The 25,520-nt window shown below is 44.3% G+C and overlaps 1 protein-coding gene across 1 annotated transcript; it reads right to left on the bottom strand.

Annotated features, from left to right (window-relative positions):
* Positions 1-384: 384 nt before the first annotated feature.
* Positions 385-23,254, bottom strand: onecut2 (one cut homeobox 2). Its single transcript, XM_062413020.1, has 2 exons — positions 21,768-23,254; positions 385-689 (listed from the first exon to the last, which is right to left on the bottom strand). The coding sequence occupies exons 1-2, from the start codon at positions 22,963-22,965 to the stop codon at positions 400-402; spliced, it is 1,488 nt and encodes a 495-aa protein (XP_062269004.1). The 5' UTR covers positions 22,966-23,254; the 3' UTR covers positions 385-399.
* Positions 23,255-25,520: the final 2,266 nt, after the last annotated feature.

The raw sequence follows: 25,520 nt of genomic DNA, 5'->3' as shown, positions 1-25,520 counted from the left end.
TCTAGTCTTTGGTTTTTGGGCTAGTGTGTGAGCTCACTGTCCAACAGGAGGCTTTGATTCACAGGTTTCTTTCCCAGTGAGGTTTGTGTGTTTTTAAGATGAGTTTACCCTTTCGGCTTCTTGATGGAGTTTGGATGAGTTTGTAAAAGGCGGTTCGGCTACAGACAAGTCGTCGCAGTGAGCAGCCCCCGTCTCAGCGTGTCCCCCTCCACGAAAGCAAAACAGACAAACAAACAAAAAAATGTAAAAAGTTTGGTTTTTCCGTCTCGACCGGACGAAACCTCGACCCGCGCCCTCCACCCCCGTCGTCCCTTCCAGCATCTCTGCTGCCCCCACCCCCACCCAGACCCATCCCTACCGCTGCCCCCCTCCCCCCCACTCCCTCAACACAATCCATTATCACGCTTTGGTACAAGTGCTGGACGCCGATGAGTGGCTGCCGGGGCTGCCTCCTTCGTCGGCCCATTTGTCCAGGCTCCGACGGCGTGCGTTCATGAAGAAGTTGCTGACGGTGGTGAGTTCGAGACCCAGCTGCTGCGAGATGGTCAGCTGCATTTCTTTGGACGGCCGCTTGTTCTCCTTGAAGATGGCCAGCAGGGTGCGCCGCTGCAGGTCGGTAAAGACCAGCCGCGACTTCTTTGGTGTGTTGTTGCGATCCTTCGCCGTGTCTTGCTCCTTCCGTTTACAAGCTGCGAGGAGGGAGGGACGACGAGGACATGAGAGGGACAGAGAGACAATAAGAGTATTAGTGTTGTTTGTGATATTTGAACAGTTCAATGTCGGAGGAGAATTCATATGAAACACAAACTGAGGATCCAGTCAGAAGCTCACAGCTGATATTTGTTTACCAACCAAAAAAAACTTACAACTGACCAACCAACCAATCAACCAACCAACTCACCAACCAAACTAACAACCAACCAAACAAACTTACAACCAACCCACCAACCAACCAACCAACCAAAAAAACTTACAACCAACCAACCAACCAACCAAACTACCAACCAACCAACCCGCCGACCAACCAACCAACCAACCAAACTAACAACCAACCAACCAACCAACCTGCCAACCAACCAACCAACCAACCAAACTAACAACCCACTAACCAACCTGCCAACCAACCAATCAACCAACCAACCCACCAACCAACCAACCAACCAAAAAAACTTACAACCAACCAACCAACCAACCCGCCAACCAACCAAACTAACAACCCACCAACCAACCTGCCAACCAACCAACCAACCAAACTAACAACCCACCAACCAACCTGCCAACCAACCAACCAACCAACCAACCAACCAACCAAACTACCAACCAACCTACCAACCAACCCGCCGACAAACCAACCAACCAACCAAACTAACAACCCACCAACCAACCTGCCAACCCACCAACCAACCAAACTACCAACCAACCAACCAACCAACCAACCAACCAACCAACCAACCAACCAACCAACCAACCAACCAACCAAACTACCAACCAACCAACAAAACTACCAACCAACCTGCCAACCAACCAACCAACCAAACTAACAACCAACCAACCAACCACCCAACCAACCAACCAACCAACCAAACTACCAACCAACCTGCCAACCAACCAACCAACCAAACTAACAACCAACCAACCTGCCAACAGGGTTGAACCACGATGTCTGAGGTAATTAAACTGACCCCCCCTCTCTAATGTGTCTGCTGTTCAGTCTCCGTCAGTCAGTAAGGAGGAGGAGGAGGAGGAGGAGGTGTGGGTGCGTTTGATTTGATTACCTCCCTGAATTAAGTATGCACGAGTCGGAGCCCGATCGATACAAATTCATTTACAGTCTCAATTCAGTAACAAAACTATTATGTAAGGGGAAGCTGTCATCGCTGTAAACACACAAACATGCAAAAACACACACAACCTCATTGCTGCTCCTGTTTCCTCTCAGCCTCGCTCTACAGCTTTTAATGACCTGGCAACAGCGCACTTAAGAACACACATGCACTGTAATCTTTACACTCTTTTCATTTGAAGTTATTTATAATAATGTTTATGGTTAAAATGTTAAATACAGAGGGTTCGATAACAACATGTTAGGAATCAAACTACATTTTAGGGACAACAGCAATTTTTCCTTAAACCAGATTTGAAAATATAAACATATATAAAGTATATAGTAAGTAGTTAAATGACTCAAAAATTAATTTTCCGTATGTTTATAATATACGACTGAATTCTTCTCTAAATGTTATTGGAGAGAATATTAATCCTCCACACGCTCAGGAGGTGGCACTATTGATCTGTGGATATGAACGCTGTGCCACAAACACACTGAGCCAGAGAGAGAGAAAGAGAGAGAGAGAGAGAGAGAGAGGGAGAGAGAGAGAGAGAGAGAGAGGGAGAGATACAGAGATACAGAGATACAGAGAGAGAGAGAGAGCGAGAGAGAGAGAGAGGGACCATCAATACGAATCATCTGAACCAAGAGAGAACGAATAATGTGACATTTGTCTGAAACAAAACATCAGAATGTTTAAAACCTCAGTTTTAAAACCTTACCTACATTTTATTATTAACAGCATAAGTACAAATAGGAGAGTAAACATGAAAATGTGTCACTGACTCTTTGTTTGTTTAAAGTCTAAACTCGAGTCAAATCCTGGACTTTGGACCCGACTATTTACTGGAAGGTCTTTGTGATGAAACATCTGCCTGTGAGCTAACACAGGTCCACTATTTATTCTGCTGGTATCAACAGAGTCAGCTCACAGACCTCTGTTCACTCTCTGGAACTCAGATCTCCTCCCAGAAAATAAATAAATTATTATATTATACCAGAGAAGACATGAAAACATCAGACTGAAAAGAAAACTATTACTAAAAAGACTATTGTTACTCATTCTGCTGCTTTTGAGTTCTGGTGTCATTTCATAATTTCATCCATGTATTTGGTATAAATGAGGATTTAAAGTACAGAAAGGAAAAGCTTGTGTGATTATTGAGATTCTTTAAGTTTTGTTTTCCCCATTTTAGATTTTCTGTAAATCACAAGAGAGAAAGATAATTAAACTAAAATTGATTGTTGTAAATAGTCCAATAAATAAACAAACAATAAAGAAAAAAACAGAAAATAAACTAATAAAACAAGCATTTCCAGTTCTGTAAATACATCTGAGACGTGCACCTTGCTCTCTGCTGTTTTCTGCTGATGCAGCTGAATGAAAAGCAGCTCAGCAGCAGGTCAACACAAACTAGGTTCTTTTTTTGGGGGGTTAAAAAAGGTGCAGACACATGTTGGTGTAAAAGGGCAGCAATCAAAATCACACACAAACACACCATCAATAGACAGAGAGAGAGAGAGAGAGAGAGAGAGACAGAGAGAGAGAGCACGCCTGAGTGATTCAATCAGTCCATTCTTTTCCTCCGGTCGGGGTTACAGTGAGGATCAAATACACAATTATATTATTCAAAGGGGGTTTACCGGTTTGAGGAGGGGGAGCGAGAACGTCGGGAGGGGGGAGGGGGGGGTTCTTTAAAGGTAAAGCTGGAATCAATAGGAATCAATACGACTCTGTTCCTCTGTCTTTCATCAGCTCTCTCTCTCTCTCTCTCTCTCGCTGCGTCTCTAACTGCAAACGAGCTCAGCAGAAACAGGAGTCGCTCGCCCCTCGTCTCTCTGTGTTGCTCTGTCATCGTTGTTTCTGTAATCAGCCGCCACCGTGACATCATCCACGTCTATAAACATAAACACTGTAAACAGCATCATGACGGCGTCTATGTTGTCATCATCAAATTGTACAGTAATATAAGTATTTACAGTAATGAGGGCCTGGGGTGGAACAGCAGTGAATCTTTGGTTCTGACAAAATGTTGTTATCATCATTTATCTCTTTATATAAGATGGTTAGAATTAGTAATTACATTTAAAGTACTTGTGTGTTTTTAGAAATTTTACTTTAAGTATGTTTTCGTTATCTGTATCAAAACTCTGGGTCAGGGAAGAACTCACAAAATGTCCGTGTGCAACCGTATTAGCGTCTTCACAGAAAATGGTTCCAAATTTAAAGGTCAATTTTACTTTTGACAGTTTTCACCATTTTGGGGAGTATTTTTATTTTGACAAACAAAGTGAGTATGTTCTTCTGCTCAGCTCTACTCAGGATGTAGTACATGAGAACATCAGACGTTTCAATAGACCTGAAACCACCTGGAACAAGGTCAATCAGAACCTGTCCAGAGGCACAAGAGCTGCATCAAACCCCACAAGCAGCTGCTCACCAGCGGGAGGTCAAGCCTTCCAATACGGCAGCAGAGAGGCATTACTCCACCTTGAGGCCCGTCCTCCATCCACGTGAGTGGAGGGTCGAGTGCAGCGTGTGGAGAGCTGGCAACACTCAGTGCAAACACATCGATGTATTATACCAGGTTTAAAGAGTCAGGGCCTGAAGAACGTCAATAGAAACACGGGGCTGATGTTTTATTGAAGTGAATACAGAGAAACAGACGGAGGAGTGGAGGAAGATGAAGGGAGGTGTAAGAGAGGAAGATGAGAGTAGAGGACAAGATCTTCTCCTCACTTTCATTTAAAGTTAACTTGACTTAAAGGTGACACATGTGAGAGTTATGATGTAAAATATCAAAATTAACAGAAATTAACCACAGAACTTTAATTAATAACGTAAAAAAAAAATTGTTTTTGTTGCAGATTTATCAACTAACGGCTAACGAGCTAGCTCCGGCCTGTCTTGTAATACCACATTGTACCTCAAGAGGCAGTGGTGAGTCATCCACTCTTTTATCACTCCAACAGGACGAAGAAATATTTGCAATAATCCTAGTTTAACTGTAGATATTATACTAATCATTCACGTTTACGCATGTTACGCTGCATTAATCATGAACAACGATAAATAAATAAAGTTTGAGTGAGTTGGGAGACAGGAAGTGAGCGAGCCGGCGAGCTTTGGTTTCACTTTCCAGACGGAGAGGGAGCCGAGCTCAGCAGAGTCATTACTGTTTTCATCCTCACCACAGATACATCACGGCCTGGTGGTTTGCTCCTGACAGCCTGAGTCTCGTGTCCTGCTGCCGACTGACACTCCGACAGAACAACACATCACAGACAGCTACTACACAACTGTGACAACACCTCAGTGACATAAACGTCTCTATGAATATACAATGTTAGCTTTTTTTTAAACTCAGAAAACAATGAAACGAGACGGTATCCAAATAAAACCCAAGCAAAGCCGTCAGACTGCATCAAGTCCCACAAAGACACGCAACACGTGTTCAACCAATCATCAAAGAGTCGATCATATAGCCTGTAAACATCGATCATCCATAATGTCAGTAAAAACATTGTGAGCACGAATCCCTGAGTCACTAGATGCAAACACTCTTTTCCAGGAGGTTTCCTTTCTTGGCAAATTGAACGTTTCCTCTTTGCTCGTTTTACTTTTCCTGTGTCTGCAGAGAGAGAGGGGGGGGGGGGCGGAGATGAAGTGGTCGAGAGTGAGAAGTAAAGAAAGAGCAGAAATTAAAAGAGAGAGCAGAAAGTTTGGGATCAATAAAGTGAATCTAACGGCTCAGACGTCTGTCAGTAAAAGGATTTATGGCCCAAACGGCAGCTGGAGTTCTCCACCTCTCTTTTTATTCTGTCTCTTTTCTCTATTACTATCATTCGCTCTGAATTTTACTGATGTTTTTTTCTCGTCTTTCATTATCCACTTCCTCCATCCTCCTCTCTCCTCTCGTCCCTCTGTCTCTCCCCTCATCCCTCTGGTTCCTCATCCATCTTGTGTCTCGTCCTCACTTCCTCTTTCAACTTTGTCTCCATTATCTCTCATGTCTCTCCTCCCTTGTCTTTACTTTCTTCTCCTCTATTTATTTTCGTCCTTCCTTCCTGTCTCCTTCCTTCATCTTCCAGCCTCTCGTACCTTTCTGTCTCTCTCTCCTCCCTCCCTCTCTCTCTTTCTCCATTCCTTCTTTTCTTTTTTTATTACACCATTACCACTTAAGCCTTGGTATCCATTACACAGAGGGCATATAAGTGCAGGGTAAGTAGTAAAGTCGCCCTTTAACGTACATTTCACTGCTTGTGTGTGGCGCCACATTTGGTTCTTGGACACTCCGTCATGAGTCGGCAGCGCTGGACGTCTGTGGACGTCTGTGGACGTCTGTGGACGTCTGTGGACGTGTGTGTGGACGCGGTGTCACAGGTCACATCGTGCAGCGCGGGACGGACACAACGAGGAAACACAACAACTGGATGAAACTGCAGAATCCGACTGAGGCTCAGCACGACAGATATGATGCATCAGATCTCAGCACTTAACTCACACACACACACACACACACACATATAGAGGCACAGCAGTGTAGCACTTAGCAATCAGCACTCTCCACTACGAGTGTGTGTGTGTGTGTGTGTGTGTGTGTGTGTGTGTGTGTGTGTATGTGGTTGTACTTAATGCACCATGATGCTCTCCTCCTTTCGTTTTGACACGATAACCGGAAATGGAACAACAGACTAAAGACACAAACACACACACACACACACACACACACAGTAGTAGTATAGTAGTACATTAATGAAGAGAGACACATGGAATAGAAAACGTATAACTTGATTAATGACTTAATAATTAATGATAATTAATGATAATTCAGTTAATCTTTAGTTTTGTGATAAGTTGACTCAATTATTCAGCTTTAACTCGTTCTGAAGATTTTCTTTTTCAAAATAAAGCTGCTGATACTATATAATATAATATATATATAACAAATCCTGTCCAGGCCTGATCTTCAGTGTCTTACTCCTGTGTCATGGAGCTTCATTACCTAGAACCCAACACAAACACAGCTCTGTTACTCTGGATGTTTCTACATTAGCTTTAACACACAGTTAATTATTTAGTCGATCTCGAATACACACGCCCGCTGCACTCGACTGTGAGTGAGTGTTCATCCACCGCGGAAAATAGTTCCCAGCAAATGTTAACTGGTAACTTCAATCTTCAGCTTGGAGCCGAGAACCAGAACCTCATGAACCACTTCTCTTTGTTTACCATCTGATTCAAAGTGAATTAGTCCATCAACACCAAACCTGATGGACACAGACCCAGAATCTGTTTCTGTGAGGAACAAAGAGGGAGCGCGAGTGTGTGTGTGTGTGTGTGTGTGTGTCTGTGTGTGTCTGTGTGTGAGAGAGTGTGTGTGCAGAGAGATGGTTTATCTGTGTATAATCTGGATGTCCACAAGGTCTGTGATGACATCACCGGACAAAGGTCTCTCTCTGCCCGCCGACACACACACACACACACACACACACACACACACACACACACTGTAATGTATCTGCACTTGTTTACTCAGAGAAACTGGCCGACCAATCAGAGCCTCTGGTGGCCCAGTGATGTCATTGAGCTGATGAAGACATGGCCTCGGAGGAGTTTGATGTCATCCACCGCTCTACCTCTCATCCTGCTGCACACCATGTGGTAATAATAATAATTATTAGTATTAATCCCTTCATCCATTATCCACACTGTTTATCCTCTGAGGGTTGTGGGTGAACTGGAGCCAATACTAATACTGTAATGATAAAAATAATAAAAGCAACAGTGATGAGATCAGAAGCATTAGTATCATAAGACAAAAGCTTTTATCATCTTCCTGCTTCTATTGGTCATTCTATTTATTTCCATTTAACTGAACAGTCAAACCTGTTCTCCCTGTCCTGTAATAACAATCTGTGGTATAGTCACTGGGTTTGCTGGGTTCCTGTAGGAGCCGGACTGGGAGAACACCTGCACCACTTCTGACCTTTTGGCTTGTGACCTCTAAAATTCAATTTGGTGTGGACGTGACTTGTGAGCAGTGATTTATGCTTCTGTCCTTCTCCCTCTGAGCGAGGACGTCCACAAAGTCAAACCTTCAAACGGAAACAGCAACGATAGAGTAGAAATCACAAAATAACATAACATCTAACAAAAATATAATAAATTCTGTAACTCATCTTGTGACGCCCTCGAATTGATCCAATTAAACGAAACACAGACGCAACAAATTGTTTTCCTATTTACATATTTCTATATTTTACAAATTTGGTACGTTTGCCTGTTTCAGTGAAGCTGTATTCATCTCTCGAGCAGCTGCTGTTCTCTTATCTGCTCAGCACCAAACAACAGTTGGCGACTAGCTGGTGAGTCTGAAGAGAGAAACCCTCTTATTTCCCTCGGGAGGTGGTGGAGAACAAAGCAGAGCTAAAAGTGAGTGAATAATGGACTTAGTTTGAAATACAAACGGCAGTAAACACAGAGCACGGTGGAGTAAAAATGTAATCAATTTGGACGTGGCCCAGTGACCATAAGTAAAGTGACGTGCATTACCCAAAGAATTATGGGTAATGTGGGGCCAGAAACTATTTTTCTAACAAAATTATATTAAACTGTGACGCAGATTTGACATCACGGAGATTCATGATGTTCTTACATCCCTGAAACACTCACATACAGATATTTCCATCCATCAGTCACTTACACCATCGTGAGCAGGTCGTGGGTAAAGTGGACACACACTCACACACACACACACACACACACACACACACACACACACACACATACACACACATAAACAGACAAACAATCAGTCACAGTCAATTTAGAGCCGAAGAAAACCAACCAGACACGAGAACAGGCAAACTCCACACAGGAAGACCCCGGAAAACTGGGATTCAAACCAACAACCTTCCTACTGTGTTGAGAAACATGATTTCCAAAGATTCTCGTTTTAGACGTGTTTATGAGATCTTTAGAAATGAGGATGAATCTCATCCCTTCATATGATAATTAGTGATTCTGTGATTCTGTAGAAGAGAAGTGGAACAAACCAAGAAGCCAAAAGTTCAGGCCGTTAAAACCAATTCAGGTAAAATCCAAGTTTGAACGTCTCTGAAAGTTTAAAAGCTGAAGCGAAAACAGCGACTGACCTTTGACCTGCTGAATGTTGACAGTGAGGATAAGTCAGAGAGAAGCTTTGTTTGGACATCACACACACACACACACACACACACACACACACACTGACCCGACTAATAGATGATGAGTTAACCGGCCTCTCGGTACCTTCTCTTATCAGCTGTGTGTTTTCGCCGCTCGGCTCCATCGCAGAGCAAACACGGGCACAGAGATAATATTCCCTGATCAATAGGTTCTATTGTAATCGGCCATTGATCAGAAGGAGGCCGGGCGGCTATAAACGGACATCCTGGTAAACCGCTCACCGCCGTGTTTGTCTCCCAACGATCCGCGGACAGTGAGACAAGTCGATCAGATTTCCTGAGAAGCAGCTGGAGACGAAAACACAGAAGAGACAGAAACACAGAATTCAGCTCAGAGACGTGTCCTCGTTCTCTCAGGCCAAAACGCTGCAGCTCAATATTTGATCTTTCTCTTTCTCTCCCTGTCTTCACGTCTTTATTTCCTCTCTTTATCTGGAGTTTTACCTCCGTCCCACGTGTTCCCTCTCTCTCCTGCTAAACCTGTCTCCATTAAAGGCCGTAATATCTACAATTGGATCCCATCCATCCAATATGAAACCTAATCCAATAACACACAGATTCAGCTTAATGAATCCAGTTATGTGGCCCAATCAAATAGAGGAGGATTCCCTTCAAACCCATCTGTCAGATACGCATCAATCTGGCTGCTTCCACAGCTCCCACAGCTTCCACAGCTCCCACAGCTCCCACAGCTTCCACAGCTTCCACAACTTCCACATCTTTCACAGCTTCCACAGCTTCCACAGCTCCCACAGCTCCCACAGCTTCCACAGCTTCCACAACTTCCACATCTTTCACAGCTTCCACAGCTTCCACAGCTCCCACAGCTTCCACAGCTTCCACAGCTTCCACATCTTCCACAGCTCCCACAGCTCCCACAGCTCCCACAGCTCCCACAGCTCCCACAGCTTCCACAGCTTCCACAGCTTCCACAGCTCCCACAGCTTCCACAACTTCCACAGCTTCCACAGCGTCTACATCTCCCACAGCTTCCACAGCTTCCACAGCTTCCACAGCGTCTACATCTCCCACAGCTTCCACAGCTTCCACAGCTTCCACAGCTTCTACATCTTCCACATCTCCCACAGCTCCCACAGCTTCCACAGCTTCCACAGCTTCCACAGCTTCCACAGCTTCTACATCCACAGCTCCCACAGCTTCCACAACTTCCACAGCTTCCGCAGCTTCCACATCTCCCACAGCTTCCACAGCTTCCACAGCTTCCACAGCTCCGACAGCTTCCACAGCTTCCACAGCTTCCACATCTTCCACAGCTCCCACAGCTTCCACAGCTTCCACAGCTTCAACAGATTCCACAACTTCCAGCAGCCGAGAGTGAAATCAGAACAACTCCAGCATTTGTTTTACTGATTAATATGGATTAAGGTTTAATTAGGGAGAGAAACATTCCTTTACAGATCTATTGGCTGATATGTAAATGCAACAGATTGGTAATGATTCCTAAGATAATGTTTTCAAACCCTTATGACAATATACTTGTGGGAAACTATATGAACTATATAAAACAAATGCTGGTGGCGATATGTCTGTGAGGGGCTCAGATTAGCAGATTTGAATTGGCCAATCGATAAATCACTTGTGCTTAACCAATATAGAAATAATAATGTGTACAAATAAGCAAATAAAGATCCAGAAATTCTGCACAGATGGAAACGACTTCAGAAATTATACCATTTTTATATTCTGTTAAATATCACAGTATCAGTGCTCATTAACCTTCATCATCCACCAAATACAGCCTTTTACAGACGAACCTATAATGAACCAAACCAGTTTACTGAGTGAAACCAGTTCCTCCTGCAGCAGCCACCCCCACATGAGCCGAGGAAATATAAATACCAGCACATAGAAAACAATCAATACCATCCATAAGGACTCTTCTCTGCAGGGAACGCTGGGTCACTGTCAACAGAAGCAGATGTTGTGATTTATGGGCAGATGTTTATTTTGGCACAGGAAGTTGTGTGTTTTTTAAATTGTGAGATGGAAGCTGACGGTGTTTGAACATCAGCTTCAGGTGTTGTCTGCGTTTCCTATCGTACACTCAATGGTCTGTGTTTGTTGGTTTTATTCTGTGGTATGAGACGTCTCCCCTGCTCGTCCTCCTCCCTCTCTCCTGCCCCCCCCCCTCTCCTCCTCTCTCCTCCTCTCTCTATCCATCTCTTCCAGGAACAGGTCTGGATCAGGTTCCTGCAGATCAATGGAGATCTGGGTCCGCAGCGTTTACGTTATCATTGCCAGTATTAATGCTCTTTTAATCTGCTCAGGATTACAGCCATCGATCCTCCACATCATCCATCCCCACGCACACACACACACACACACACACACACACACACACACACACACACACACACAGAAACGCAAATAAGAGAAAAAAGAGCAGAAAGAAGAGCTCCATGTTCTTTTTAAGTGTTAATAATAAGCCAATAATAATAACAACAAATGAATAATGACTAATAGAATAGTGATAATAAACCTCCTCAGTGCTTTAGGGAAATCAGACCTGGTGTTTACTTTCCTCTTCTCTCTCTAACTCAGTTTGTCTCTCGGTGTGAACCCGTCCTGTCGTCGCACATGACGCCTCTGGACAGAGTTATATCAGCCGCACGGTGACACCCATACTAATTAACCTGATGGGGGGGGGGGGGGGGGGGGGGGGAGTGAAAGAAAGAACGAGAGGAAGAGAATTCAGACGGGTAGAGATGTCCAGCGGGCTCGGTCTATTTAAAGGTGTCTCATAGAAACATCAGTAAATCAATCCTACATAATGTTTGGTATATGCTGTAAATAATTGATCAGCCACGTTCCTCCTGAAACCAACACAACCCGAGAAGATCCAGACTTTCTTTTCCACGTGCATTCTACATTCCTGCAGGTTTCCAGTATCGATCGGACCTGGAAACGTCCTGGAACCTTTCGAGAAGAAGCCTCTTGAGGGGAATCGTATTGTTGTGGAGACAAAACACGACACTTCACAAACTATACAACACCGGACTGTGAACGCACAACGACAAAATAAGAAAACTAAAACAGCTAAATAATAAACGTAACCATGTTGTAGACAAACTCAACCATTAGCCAGCCAATCAGCTACTCCCTGGTTATCATGTGATGTCATCAGCTTCACTTTGCTTTATTTACGTGGAAGGCTGGCGGCCATGTTGGCTCCGGGTGTGGCAGCTGCACTCGGTTCATCACAAACCTTTTTCTACAGATTACTGAGCTTTTCATTTGCAAACAACTGCAGAGAAGAGGCTCAATACTACATTTCCCATAATGCAACTCAACAGCTTCTTTTATTAGACGCCCATTCTGCTGAGGTGGAACTTGTAAAGTCGTGGTTACGAAATGAAAAGTCGTGCGCACACACAACAACAATGATAAAAGAGATGAAAGAACGTTTTCAGAAGGGATTTAACAAAGTCATATCTCGGCTCTTGGTTCCACCGGCTGAATCAACCACAACAAGCAAACCAGTATCTGTGAGAGTCCAGTGTTTCTTTACAAAAGCTTCAGCTGGACACTCGTTTACACAACTCTAACACAAAGTGGTCTGAGTCCTCAGCAGCGGAACAACACAGAGCTCCACCGTAGAGATTTACAGTTTCTGTTGAAAGCTGAAGGAGAGAAATGACTCTTGTTTATCCTGTTTGAGCGGGAGACAGAAACCAACAGCCTGATGGGAGACGTAGGCTTTAGTTTGACTCTGCGCTGAGACCAGACACCAACAAATTGGCTAAATTGTGTGAAAAACAACTGATCTGGGTGATATAAGCATGATTCAGAATTGTGTTGCTGTTGTCCTCCCTGCATCTGTTTGTGTGTCCCGTTGTGTTGTGTAGCTCGGACTGATTGTGCGGCGCCTGGACGAGCTCAGAGTCCAGGTGTCACGTTTGATTTGACCGCTGTAATAAAGCGGCGACAGAACCATTTTCTCGTCTCAGCCCGAGCCGCCCGCTCGGCCCCGGCAGCACTTCCACTGCTCGACGCCGCCGGGGCCGCGTAATTGGTGCGGACAGTCTTAACGAAAAATCACTACACTATTCCTCTGATATTCTTATGGGGTGCAGGTTGTGGAGGGTCGGAGCACACGGGCGAGAGCTGCGTGGAGAGAATCTGATGCTTTCAGCGTTTCACTGATTCTGTTGCTGTCGTCCTCCCTGAAGTTCTGCTGTGATGGATTCATTATCTCCGATGTTTGCGTGGACTCCAGGTATGAATAAGATCTGTCTGTATCAGTGTCTGTATCTGCTTGGTGATCACAGTGCTCAGATTACAACGTCACTCAGTGGAGCTCATATCTCTGCCCAACAGGCCTCTTACATTCCATCCTCATATCTGAGACAACGAATGAAACCCTCCCCCCCCCCCCCACCCATGAAACCACATTTAAATCCGCTAGATCCTGATTTCATATTTAGATCTGCACCAAACTGATAAAGATATCAGTCCTTTAAACGTGTCTTATTATTTTCATCAAGATCCGTGACTCACTTTTGATTATTTGTTGAAAATATGAAATTCACCAATCTCCCGACAGGTGATGGATCTGCTTCTGTCTCGGTTTGTGTTGCACCAGGTTCAGTAGTTTTGTGAACGGGGGTGAAAACAAAGACACAACAGGAGCTTCAGTATAACTTACACTGTGAGCACACAATCAGAGTCGTGGAGGAAGCTTGTTTGATTCTCGTTTATGTTTCCTACAGATTCTGTTTCTTCAGTGATTTTTCCTGTCGTCAATTAAAAACCATATTGTACAAGTTGAGGTAAAACTGTACAAATCAAATCATTCTCATGAACTTTCCTGATCTTCCACCTTTGTGGCTCAGGTTCATTTAAAGAGTTTATCTCCAGTATTCAGGAGGAAACTTTTAAAACATGACAAACGTCACAAACCTCTCAATCAGGGAAAGACGGTGATTGTGGTGAAATAGATATTTAGAGCTCAGGAAGTTAAAAACAGACACGTCCTTCCTCCACAGAGTTATCACTGCTCTCCTACACAGTTTAAAAACATCAAATTTGATGAAGCAGAATCACAGACATCATCTTTTTTATTCCACACATTAATCTTCCTGGTCTAAACCTGTAAACTACATTACCCACAATGCAACGTAAACAGCTACAAGTCAGAGATGGAGGGGAGAAGAAGAAGAGGAGCAGCACGTCTTTCTAACTCCACATCGCCTCCCACACGTCACAGGCAGACACACAAGACTCTCGCACAACTTTGTAGTCGTGCAGCTCAACACACAGAAAACAGTTTCTGTCAAATCTTCTCACGCTGACACACAAACAAACATCAAGAGTCTCCTCTCAGCAGCCTGAAATCCATTATCACAGATCGATAGCAGCCCGTGAATATGCAGGAGGTCAGAGCACAAACCCCTGAAAACGGACACAAACTGTATTCCCACAGTCTGAAACTGTAAAACACACACACACACACACACACACACACAGAGTTACTGCTGGTAATCGGTGTCATAAAGCAGAGTCCGGCTCATTAATAATGCACCATGTCTGCTCGCAGCAGGATGCGTAAAATGGAAAATATTCAGACGCGTCGTTCAGGTTTTCAGGACATTTTGAGTCTAAGTGAACGTTAATGGAGACGTCTGGTGAAGCTCCACGTGTCTCTGCTCTCAACAGGTCTGATCCCAGGAAGGAGTCGGATCCTCTCTGTTGTCCATGAATCCAGAAACACAGATTCAAACCACACGAATATAGATTATCTGCCAATACTTACATCACACAGTTTAAATTCCAACAAGTGAGACACTTCACTGTCTTTGTGTTTACAGACGAATCGACACATTCACAGATCTACACACACGTTCGATTCCTGTTGTCATTCGCAAATCTCTGTACATGCATCTGTGGATTCTTTACAAAGCTGCTTACACACACACACACAGATTGAGATGCAGTGAAACAACTCTCACACACACACAGACACACACACACACACACAGACACACACACGTACTATGGCTACAACATTGTCCCCATACCAACCAGACTCTACTCATAACTACAGAAAACCTTCCAGTCGCTCAAAGATCAAATCCCTTTTTTCTCCAGCAGTTCCTGTGAAACATGTTTAGGAGGCGTAGATTTTAAATGAGAGATTGAACAAAGTGTACAGTAGAAGAGATTTGAATGATTTAAATGCATCAACCAGATCAGTGTTGGTTCTGAGAAGAGAGAACGACCCGAGCGATGGAACCAATTCTGTTTTAATGTGGATTTAGTTCATCAGGTTTTATCTGTGCTGCAGTTTTCAGTGTGTGTTCCTCTCTGACGTGGAGCTGCTCCCTGCTCACACTGACTCCAGCATCGTTTTCTTTTCATCCATAATTCACCTGCAGTCGCAGACGAGCAGCGTCCTCCAACCAAACAATGGACTCCCCCCCCTCCCTCCCTCTCTCCCACCCTCCCTCTCTCCCTCCCTCTCCCTCTCTCTCTGCCCCCTTCCTCCATTTTGCCTGGTTAACCCGCCTGCGAGGTGAAGAAGAAGTGAAGTGAGCCGACCGAGGCGGGTCACGCCGAGATTCCCATCAATAATTCATCGGGCCGCTGCTGCCTCGGCTCTTGTGTTCAATTCCCCCGACAATCACATAATACCTCCCCCCAAAAGAGAGAGAGAGAGAGAGGGAGAGAGAGAGGGAGAGGTGGCAGGAGAAAGAAAAGGAGGAAGGAGACAGAGAGGAAAAGCTCCAGACAGAGAAATGTGCTTTTCTTTTATTGGAGTTGTAATCATGTGCGTTTGTACATTTCTTCTCATCCTCTCGTCAGAGCTGTACTCAGACTGCATGTGGCCACAGGTCTGTGGACACCTGACCATTACAGGCGGCGTGATGGACGAGCGGCTGAGCGTGCTGTGTCGCTGCAGAGCCTCGGGGCATCAATCTGCTGCTGTTACAGCCGCCGCTCGTCTGTGCAGGATGTTTACAAGGTTCTGGAACCCGGCTCAGGAGCGTTATTGAGGTGCAGCTCTGATGTTCGGTGACAACTCGGACTCACAGTCCACGTTACAGCTCAGGAGAGAGATCGGCTCCCAGTCGGAACTGAAGCATTGAGCTTCATCTTCTTTAGAACTAAGGTTTAACGTTTCACAAGATTTTCCTTTTTGATTTTATATTCATGTTGGTTTATTCATTAAGAAAATGGCTGTAATCCAGATCAGTACCTGGACAGGACTCAGATGAGTCGTGGATATTGATCATTGTTCTAACGATGAAGGTTAGAGACTGAGTTCCTCCTCCCTCTCCTCAGTGAAGGTTCAAACTCGTCTTCATCAGCAGAGAATGAAAAATACTTTAAAACAGATCTGAGGTCGATTGATTACGTGTTAAACCTCCTCACTGTGTTTACACAATCAATAAGCAATAAATGGATTCATATTGAACTTCTGTTATATTTCTTTTGATGAATATTACATCACAACAATTATTAGTTATTGTTTAAAAGGCTGATTTGATGATTCTGGAAGCTTTTCCTTCTCATGCAGCTGTTTGATGATTCTCCCACTTACAAAGCTCTGATTCATGGATTCTCCTCTGAGAACAAAACCAGAGTCACACTGGTCAACCACAACATCAGTGGCTTCAAACCAGTTTATCTGAATCCCTGAAAACAACTGAGGAAGTGAAAAACAAAAGAGCCAGAACCAAGAACAGCCTGCTCCCACCAAAACTACACAAAGACACATGGTCAGGGGCGTCCAAATATTATGGCTATATGATATAATTATGTTGTGAACATACAGAGCATGAAGGTAATGTAACAGCAGACTCAGCGAACACCAGAAATAACCTCATGTCTCTTATTTGTTCCTCCTCCCTGCTGCCGCTGCTCTCTGCTCGTCTCAGGGCCGGGGGAATATTTGCTCCATCTATTGTCTGAGTGTTGCAGCTCCGACCTTTGACCTCAGCTCTATTGGCTGCTTGTAGCGCTGTTGATCGAGGGATTGAGGCTCGCTCTCTTTCCACAATCGTTTTAAAAAAGAGGAGGAAGAAGCTGCGCGATGAGCTGAGCGTAATGACTGGCAGAAAGAATAAAAAGGACGAGGAAGATTCGGAGTGGAGCCGTGGAATCGAGGTTTTCACCGATTCACACTCGACTAATCAAGAGTCAGCCTCAGTTTTTAAATCATTAACTTACCAATTCAAAACTAAAATAACATTTGGAAAAACATCAGTGTCATAAGAAAATGAGAGAAACCCTGTTTTGAGTTTGGTCCATGTCCTATCTGCTAACATGGAGGAGGAAGGGACCTATACTGCAGCCAGCCACTAGTGGGCGATCCAGAGGATTTGACTTCACTTCTGGGAGTTTCATGTCGTCCATCTTTATTTATTTACTGTCTATGGTTCGTGTTGCTCGAGGTTCACGACTGAAAAAGAATAAATTCGGTGTTGGTATCGGCTCAGTTCACAAAGTGTGGATCAATATTCAGCTCAGGTTTCAAACTGATGTTTGATTTGTGGAAACTCTGAAAAACCAAACATGGTCTGAGGAGCAGCAGCAGCTACAGGCAGCAACTACAAGCAGCAACTACAAGCAGCAGCAGCAGCTACAAGCAGCAGCTACAAGCAGCAGATACAAGCAGCAGATACAAGCAGCAGCTACAAGCAGCAGCTACAAGCAGCAGCTACAAGCAGCAGATACAAGCAGCAGATACAAGCAGCAACTACAAGCAACAGCTACAAGGAGCAGCTACAAGCAGCAGATACAAGCAACAGCTACAAGGAGCAGCTACAAGCAGCAGATACAAGCAGCAGCTACAAGGAGCAGCTACAAGCAGCAGCTACAAGCAGCAACTACAAGCAACAACTACAAGCAGCAGCTACAAGCAGCAACTACAAGCAACAGCTACAAGGAGCAGCTACAAGCAGCAGATACAAGCAGCAGCTACAAGGAGCAGCTACAAGCAGCAGCTACAAGCAGCAGCTACAAGCAGCAGCTACAAGCAGCAGCTACAAGCAGCAGCTAAGCAGCAGATACAAGCAGCAGCTACAAGCAGCAGCTACAAGCAGCAGCTACAAGGAGCAGCTAAAAGCAGCAGCTACAAGCAGCAGCTACAAGCAGCAGCTACAAGGAGCAGCTAAAAGCAGCAGCTACAAGCAGCAGCAGCTACAAGCAGCAGATACAAGGAGCAGATACAAGCAGCAGCAGCTACAAGCAGCAGCTACAAGCAGCAGCTACAAGCAGCAGCTACAAGCAGCAGCAACTACAAGCAGCAGCAGTAAAACTACAATGCTGCTCCCTGTGTTTCTGCTGCTGACATTTTACAACAGATCCCCCCCCCCAGTTTCCACCAGCTCCTCCCCCTCCATCGCATCACTTCCTATTAACCTCCATCATCAAGCGGACGCCCAGGAAATCACAGACGCTCTTAAGAAACAACACAAACGTCTCAAACCACGTCAGCGTGAGCAGAAACTTTAAAGTTGAACCATTCAAACCACTGAATCCAGTCAGTTAATTACAGAATGATTCTATTAATCACAAAAGAAAATGTGACGTATTTATATTGATTGTTGTTTTTCAAGAATCTAATCTGCGAAAGCTGTTGGGCCACTCAAAACCAAGATACACTTAAATACCGTAAATCATTTATCTTGTGTTTTACTTAAAAACAACAGCATAAATCTCACAACAGATTTTAGAAGAACAGAAATCACAATTAAACATTGTAATATGATTATAATTCAAACACAATTTCCATAAACTCACTATGCAATCAGCACAAAACAGGCCCGATGGTTCAATGTGGGGATTTTTCACATTTAAACACATGTGATATTTTAAAAATAATTAAAATGTTCTTTCAGGACACATTTTTGAATAGTTTGTACATTATGTAAAAATTGAATGATTTTATTTAATTCATTAAACTTTATTTTAATTAGCTAAAGAAAACAGAGAGTAATTAAGGTGATATTTAATATGCCTTTATATAAAATAGAATAGAATATTCATACTATTGTTATAATGAAAATGATCTTAACACAAATCAGGTTATATAATCTACTCTATAAGATCAATTCAGTTTTAACTTGAATCAGCAAAATGATTGATACTTTATTGTTGTTTTTAAAAACAACAGGAGTCGGGTAAATGCTCAGATTATTATATAAGTACAAGATAAGGTCATTTTAAATAATAATAAATAAACACAATACTTTAACTCATCTAGGAATATTTTAGGAATGATAGGTTATCCATAGCTGTGAAATAAAGTAACAGTAAGTTTTGTATATACTTCTTACGTCATTTTGGTTTAAAATTTCTACATGAGTTTTATGTTGACTTGTACTTTGTGTTATAATTGTACGATGTGAGAGTATTTAGAGCAAACACACTTTACTGAGTGTAAAGAGTCAATCCTTCTTTACCCGGAGGCCTCAGATATAAACTGCTAAAGAAATACGTCTCAAAATATATGAATATCAAAAACAACTGTTAAACGTTAAATGTATCATTGTGATGCTAAAATAAGCCACAGGATCTACATGTTTGCTTCTTTAACATAATATAAAACATATTTAATACAGATATCACAGTATAACAATAATAAATTGATATCAGTAAAGTCCGGCATTACTTTTGATGGTAGATAATAGAATTATAATGAAAAGCATTTATCTTGAAAATGTAGCCTAATCTTATAATGACATTAAAGTTGTTTTTATAAATTTATTATCAGAAACATGGTTTGGACTGGACAGCAACCAATACAAAGTGGAGGTTGAATTAAACTCACCTTATTAATATTATAATACACAAATGATTTCAGATTGTCTAATTGTTTTTCATAATTATTTGAAAAAACTTTGAGGAAGTAAATACAACACAAAATCGAATTAATTGTAATTACTGTGTGACAACACATTGTATTAACTGTACATTTCCCTGGAGTAATTTAATCTATATAACCTGCTGTTCATTTCATGGTTGTTTATGTGAACATTTACATAAGCTAATTTAAACCTCTTGTCTGATCCCACTAACTTTAAGTTTTTCTTTCAGAAATTGTATAATTTGTCATATAATGTTAAATACAAAAATATGAACACGCGATTTAAGACGTTTTACTTCAATCAGTAAAAAGCATTGAAACAAAGTTAAAGTACAGAGAGTGGACGAAGGTGAAACCACCAACAAGTATTCATCCTCCAGGAGCAGAGAACAGTTAAAACATCTAGAACCAGACGTTTTATGACAAAATGTATCTGAAATCAAGCAAATCATATTTGTAATTGTTCACTAAAGGTTCTGTTATGACCTGAGACAAATCTTTCTAATTTCTTAGATAAGAACTATTTAAAAAAACAAATGTATTTTCTCCAAAAGCTTGAAACAGCCACTGAGATGATTCAACACGGCCTTCAGTGTTTTAACTCTTCATCAGAAACGTTTATTATTCTAAATACAGATTTTCTTTTTAACTTTCTTTGCTGTCAATATTAGCCAAACTGAAAAAAAGAAAAACTGAGATGAAATTATAACGATATTTCTGCTGCAACAGATCTTGAAGTTAAATATGTGTTTAAATCAAAAAGGGAAAAGAATATGAGGACTGAATTTTAACCTCAACACACGAGGCCCATTAACACAGCAAGTACTCAAACTGGAGAAAAACCACTGACACTGATCTCCTGTTAGGTTTATGCAGTTTCCCAGTTGCTACACACTCACTAAAACACACGTGAAATATAAACGTGATTAATGATCTACAGATTTTCAAAAATCTGCACAAAAACAATTCACATAAAATGATAAATTCTGCACCATTCCTGCAAACCTGAATAAAACCTGAATAGACCTGAATAAACCAGACTCTGATCCAGATCAGTTAAAAGCCTCCTGCTCCTTTTTGTTTGGCTCCATCCCTGCTGCTGCTGCTGCTCCCTGCAGACAATAGAGGCTCGATGCTGGGACCCAGCTCCTCACTAGAGGGGGCACCAGACCCACTGATGCTCCGTGCCACAGCTCTGTGATCACCCCCTCAGGATCCCACACAAACCTCCTCCTCCTCCTCCTCAGACCCTCAGTGTCTGTCTCCTCACACCTCTGTGTCTATCATAAAACCATAATAACACAAGCAGACTTCAACAGGCTCAGGGATTTTTAAACCAGAGGAAACATGTTCATCCAAATTATTCAATCCAGCCACAAACAACAGAGAACTTTCATGTTTTAAATCCTTAAATTTTGTGGGAAATAACCAAATTCAAACAAGGAATTTGTCTTTTGTAATTGTGCCTTTTTCTTATATCGTTTTTCTTTAAATAATATTTAAATTTTAGCTTCTTTTCCTGAGTTTGGCTGAAGCCTGAAGCAGAATTACGCACAGGGCCATGGATGGGGGGGGGGGGGATCTGTTGGTAAACGCTGCAGAGCAGAGAGAGGCGACTGTTGGAGGGAAATCCCGTGACCTTGTCATTTCCTATCGATCTCTTTTCGTATTGATCAATGGTGGTAATCATAACACCACCGATTCTAAATAAATGTCCCTGATCCGAGCCGGTGCGCACGGAGACGCGCCGCAGCAGCAGCAGCGGGACGAGGAAACACAAAACACAAACACACAAGTACTCTGCGCTTTATAAATCGCTTTTACGCACAAAGCCCAGCCGAGCTCCAGCCTGGCGCCGCGAGGTCCCCCTGCTCTTACCTGCGAGTCTGAGGGCCGACATCCTCTGGAACTCGGGCTCCTGCAGCCACTTCCACATCCTCCTGAAGGTCTCCCGGCCTGACTTTAGTTTACTCCAGGGTTTGGGGTTCCTCAGCAGGTCCGACAGGGTCCCCTGGGAGCGGCACAGCACCCTCTGGGCGAAGATGGCCTGGGGGATGCTGTACCTCTTGAGCTCCGCGGTGATCCTCTGCGCTACCTCCTTGGTGTTGACCTCCTCCAGCTGCCCCGAACTGTTCCCCCCCTGCGACCCCGAGGAGGAGGGCGGTCGGTCCCGGTTGGAAGCCAACACGGGCCCGTGGGATGGAGACTGGAGATGGGGGTGGGGGTGTTGACCCATGGAGGCAGCCGGGTGCCCCGGGTGGTGCATCCCGTTCAAGTGGGGCATCATGCCGGCCGTCGGGCCACCGAGGCCTCGGTGCTGGTGGTGGTCCCCCCTGGCCAGCATGGAGGCGGTGTGGTGCGCGTCGAAGTTCAGCATCTTGTCGTGGCCTCCGTGCGTCGCCGTGCCGTAGTTGTGGAGACCCTGCTGGGTGTTGTGGATGGAGCCCAGGCCGTTGCCGAGCACCGGGGACAGACTCTGACCCATCCCGGACATGTGGTCCTTGTGGTAGGGGCTGTAGAGGTTGTTCATGCCCGGTAGTCCCCGGTCGTCCCGCATCAGGGTGAAGCTCCCGCTCACGTTCCCGGAGAGCCGCTGGTGGTGGTGGTGGTGATGGTGGTGGTGGTGGAACTTGTCGGACACGGTGGAGATGGGGGGCAGCGGCTGCAGCGGAGTCAGGGTGGTGTAGGTGCCGCTCATCCCCATCCCGGGAGAGGACGTGTCGCACGGGACGCTCATGGCGTGGTGCAGCGGCAGCGACAGATCCGGCCGGTACTCCCCGCTGCCGTCCAGGATGGTGGCCATGCCGGACACCATGGCCGAGCGGTTCGCCAGGTCCTGGTGTATCCGCAGGGTCGCCGCCGCTGCCGCCGCCGCCGCCCCGTGTCCCCCCGCCGAGCCCCCGCGGACGTGGTGCGGGCTGTGGCCGCTCATGAGCTCCGCGTCAGAGGCCACGGAGCTCACGGACACCCCGCCATGCAGACTGCCAATGCCGTCCATTGTCATGTCCGTGTTCATGGCGTAAGCGTCCAGGTCCTTGGCCAGGCATCGATAGGCGTTAGTGTAGGCGGTCTTCATTCATCTGCCGTCGGGTCCATCGGGTCGAGCGGAATCGGTTCTCCTCCTCTCCCCCCTGGAGCTCCGGGACGGGTCAGTGCTCGGGTCCCCCTCTCGCGTGGCTCTGCTCGGCCGGCTCCTCGTCCTCCCTCGGTGTCTCCGGTGTCTCCGGGTCTTTGTGCACATGAAGCAGTGCGTTCAGCTCGATGTTGCGGGCCTGTGCGGCGGCTCCCCCATGTCCAGCCTCTCCTCCTCCGGCGCTGCTCTGCTCCTCACACCGGAGCTGTCCACGGTCCCCTACCCGACCTCTCAACGCAGCCTGCTGCGGGAGGAGGAGGCGGAGGAGCGGGCTCCGGCGGAGGGGCTGCACCCGCCTGAGCGATGGTGGGTGCGGCCAATCAGAGTGGCTGGAGGGGGCCTGGAGGGAGGGGCCATGTGGTGAATCAGCCAATCAGAGGCTGTGATGGACGCGGCGGTGAAGCCCTGATGCTGATGCGAGTGAGATTTGAAACATGATTCTCTAACATCAGTAGAATCACTTTATCACTTACTTATGAAATACAATATCTATTTTTATACCCTCATATTTCTGTAATTTACAGTAAAATTATTCTATAATATTTATGTTATATTATAATCAAGATTTATAGTGAATGTATGTCTGTTCTGTTTCACGATTTGCTCTCATTTTGATTTGGTTGTATTATGATAATTTCAGTAATTTAAACTTTAGATATTTATATTTATATGTTATATTATAGTTTGTTTACCTGTTTCAACTTGTAAAGCACCTTGTAACTAGGGTTTGAAAGGTGCTGTTTATAGTTTATAATGGGAGCATCAAATTCAGGACATTAGAAATATCAGGTGGCAAAATCAGGTTTGTAAAAGAGTTTGTGAGAAAAATTATTTTGTCAGTGGAAGATTATTTAAAAGCTTCTACATGGATCATTTTATTTATGACACTTAGAACCTTTAATACAAGAGGTCTTCAATCCTAATTTATCAAAATTATAAGTTTATAAATATAACATTTACAATTTAATTAGCAGGAAAAGAGAAAAGGAACCTGCATTTTTTAATAATAAAGGAAAGAAAGATAGAAAGCAATACTGATATTCACTCTTAAATTCAAAAGAATCACTAATATCCTTGTAATTTTGCTGTAAAATCACTACAGGGATTTTCCATTGTGCCCTAATGTCCCCGTCAGGTCGAGCAAAGCGACGTGGGGAAACATTTCAGGTCTGAGGGAAGTGGAATGGATTGTGTGTGTGTGCAGGGGGCGGGCTGGTTGGAAGCTTCCTGCAGTGAGTGTGTGCAGAGTCATTGATGCATATTTACACCCTGCTGACGTGCAGCGTCCAGTCTGTGATCGAGACAGAACGCTGCTTCAATCTGTGGCTTCTCTGTCACACCCAGGGACGAGGCGGCTTCTTGTCGCCGTCGCTCCTGCTAAGAAGCTATTTGCCCACAGGGATCATTAAAATTTGATCTCATCTCAGCCCTTCATCACCTGCTGCCTCCGCCTGGTGCAGTAAAGTAAGTGGACAGGAAGGAAGACACAATAAAGACGGTGATAAAACCAGAAGTGAAGTGACAGACGACTGGAACTTCCCTTCATCATTTTCTTTTGTGTCGCAAAGTGCCACTTCAATCAGTCCATCTTTTATAAACAGCCCGTGGTTTGGTTGTGGCGCCCCCTATATGCCTGAAGGAAAATGCTTTGCGAGGCCTTTTCCCAAACCTTGACCTGAAGATAGCTACCAACATTTATGACGATCAGACAAATGATTACGATCAGAGAGTTACATTTACGAGATTAGCTAAGCTCCACCCTGTACGAAGATGTTTCAGTTGATGGTGGTGATCGTGACGAGGAGTCGCTGTATCAGAGTCCCACCTATTCAGGCTCTCGACCAATCGTGAGTCAGTCAAAGCCGTCAGTCACCATGTTTGTATTGATGGCGTCAATTAAACTCAATAAAACCAAACTTAATCCGAAACACTTACATCAGCTGAACACGTCAAAAGACAGGAACCAAATTTAAGAGTTTATTCAACATCTACTTTGATCTGCTAACATGGAGGAGGCGAAGTTTAGTACCGATACTGCACCCTGCCAACAGGGGGCGATCAGGATGATTTGGCCTCACTCTCAGCTAAATTTATCTAACTTTATGCTGTAGATGTGTTATTACTATTGGTTATTCTTATTAATATTGTTGCTACAGTTTGTATGGTGGTGGGACAGACGTGCAGTTCTCAGCGCTGAGTGGCGGCTGCAGGCTGAAAGATGTGGGTCGGCTGCTGGGACGCTATCGACAGGCTCCAGGCGGAGTGATGAGCGTGGGAGCTGCACTGAAAGAGCATTATGGCCTGTAGCCCGTTCACTTTACAATTCATTACACTTCCAAGGACAAACGACTGTGAAATAACTGTGTCTGCCTCTGTCCCCCTGTCTCCCTTTCACTCACTGATCCATCATCATAAAACAGCACAAACAACAAGTCACTTACTCTGTATGAGATTAATAATAATTCCACAACAGTGACGTCAAGGTCGTGAGTTTAAAG

Source organism: Platichthys flesus, chromosome 19 (assembly GCF_949316205.1).
Source record: "Platichthys flesus chromosome 19, fPlaFle2.1, whole genome shotgun sequence".
Lineage (NCBI taxonomy): Eukaryota > Metazoa > Chordata > Actinopteri > Pleuronectiformes > Pleuronectidae > Platichthys > Platichthys flesus.
The sequence above is the reverse complement of the archived record's forward strand: the minus strand, read 5'-3'. Positions and strand labels throughout refer to the sequence as shown.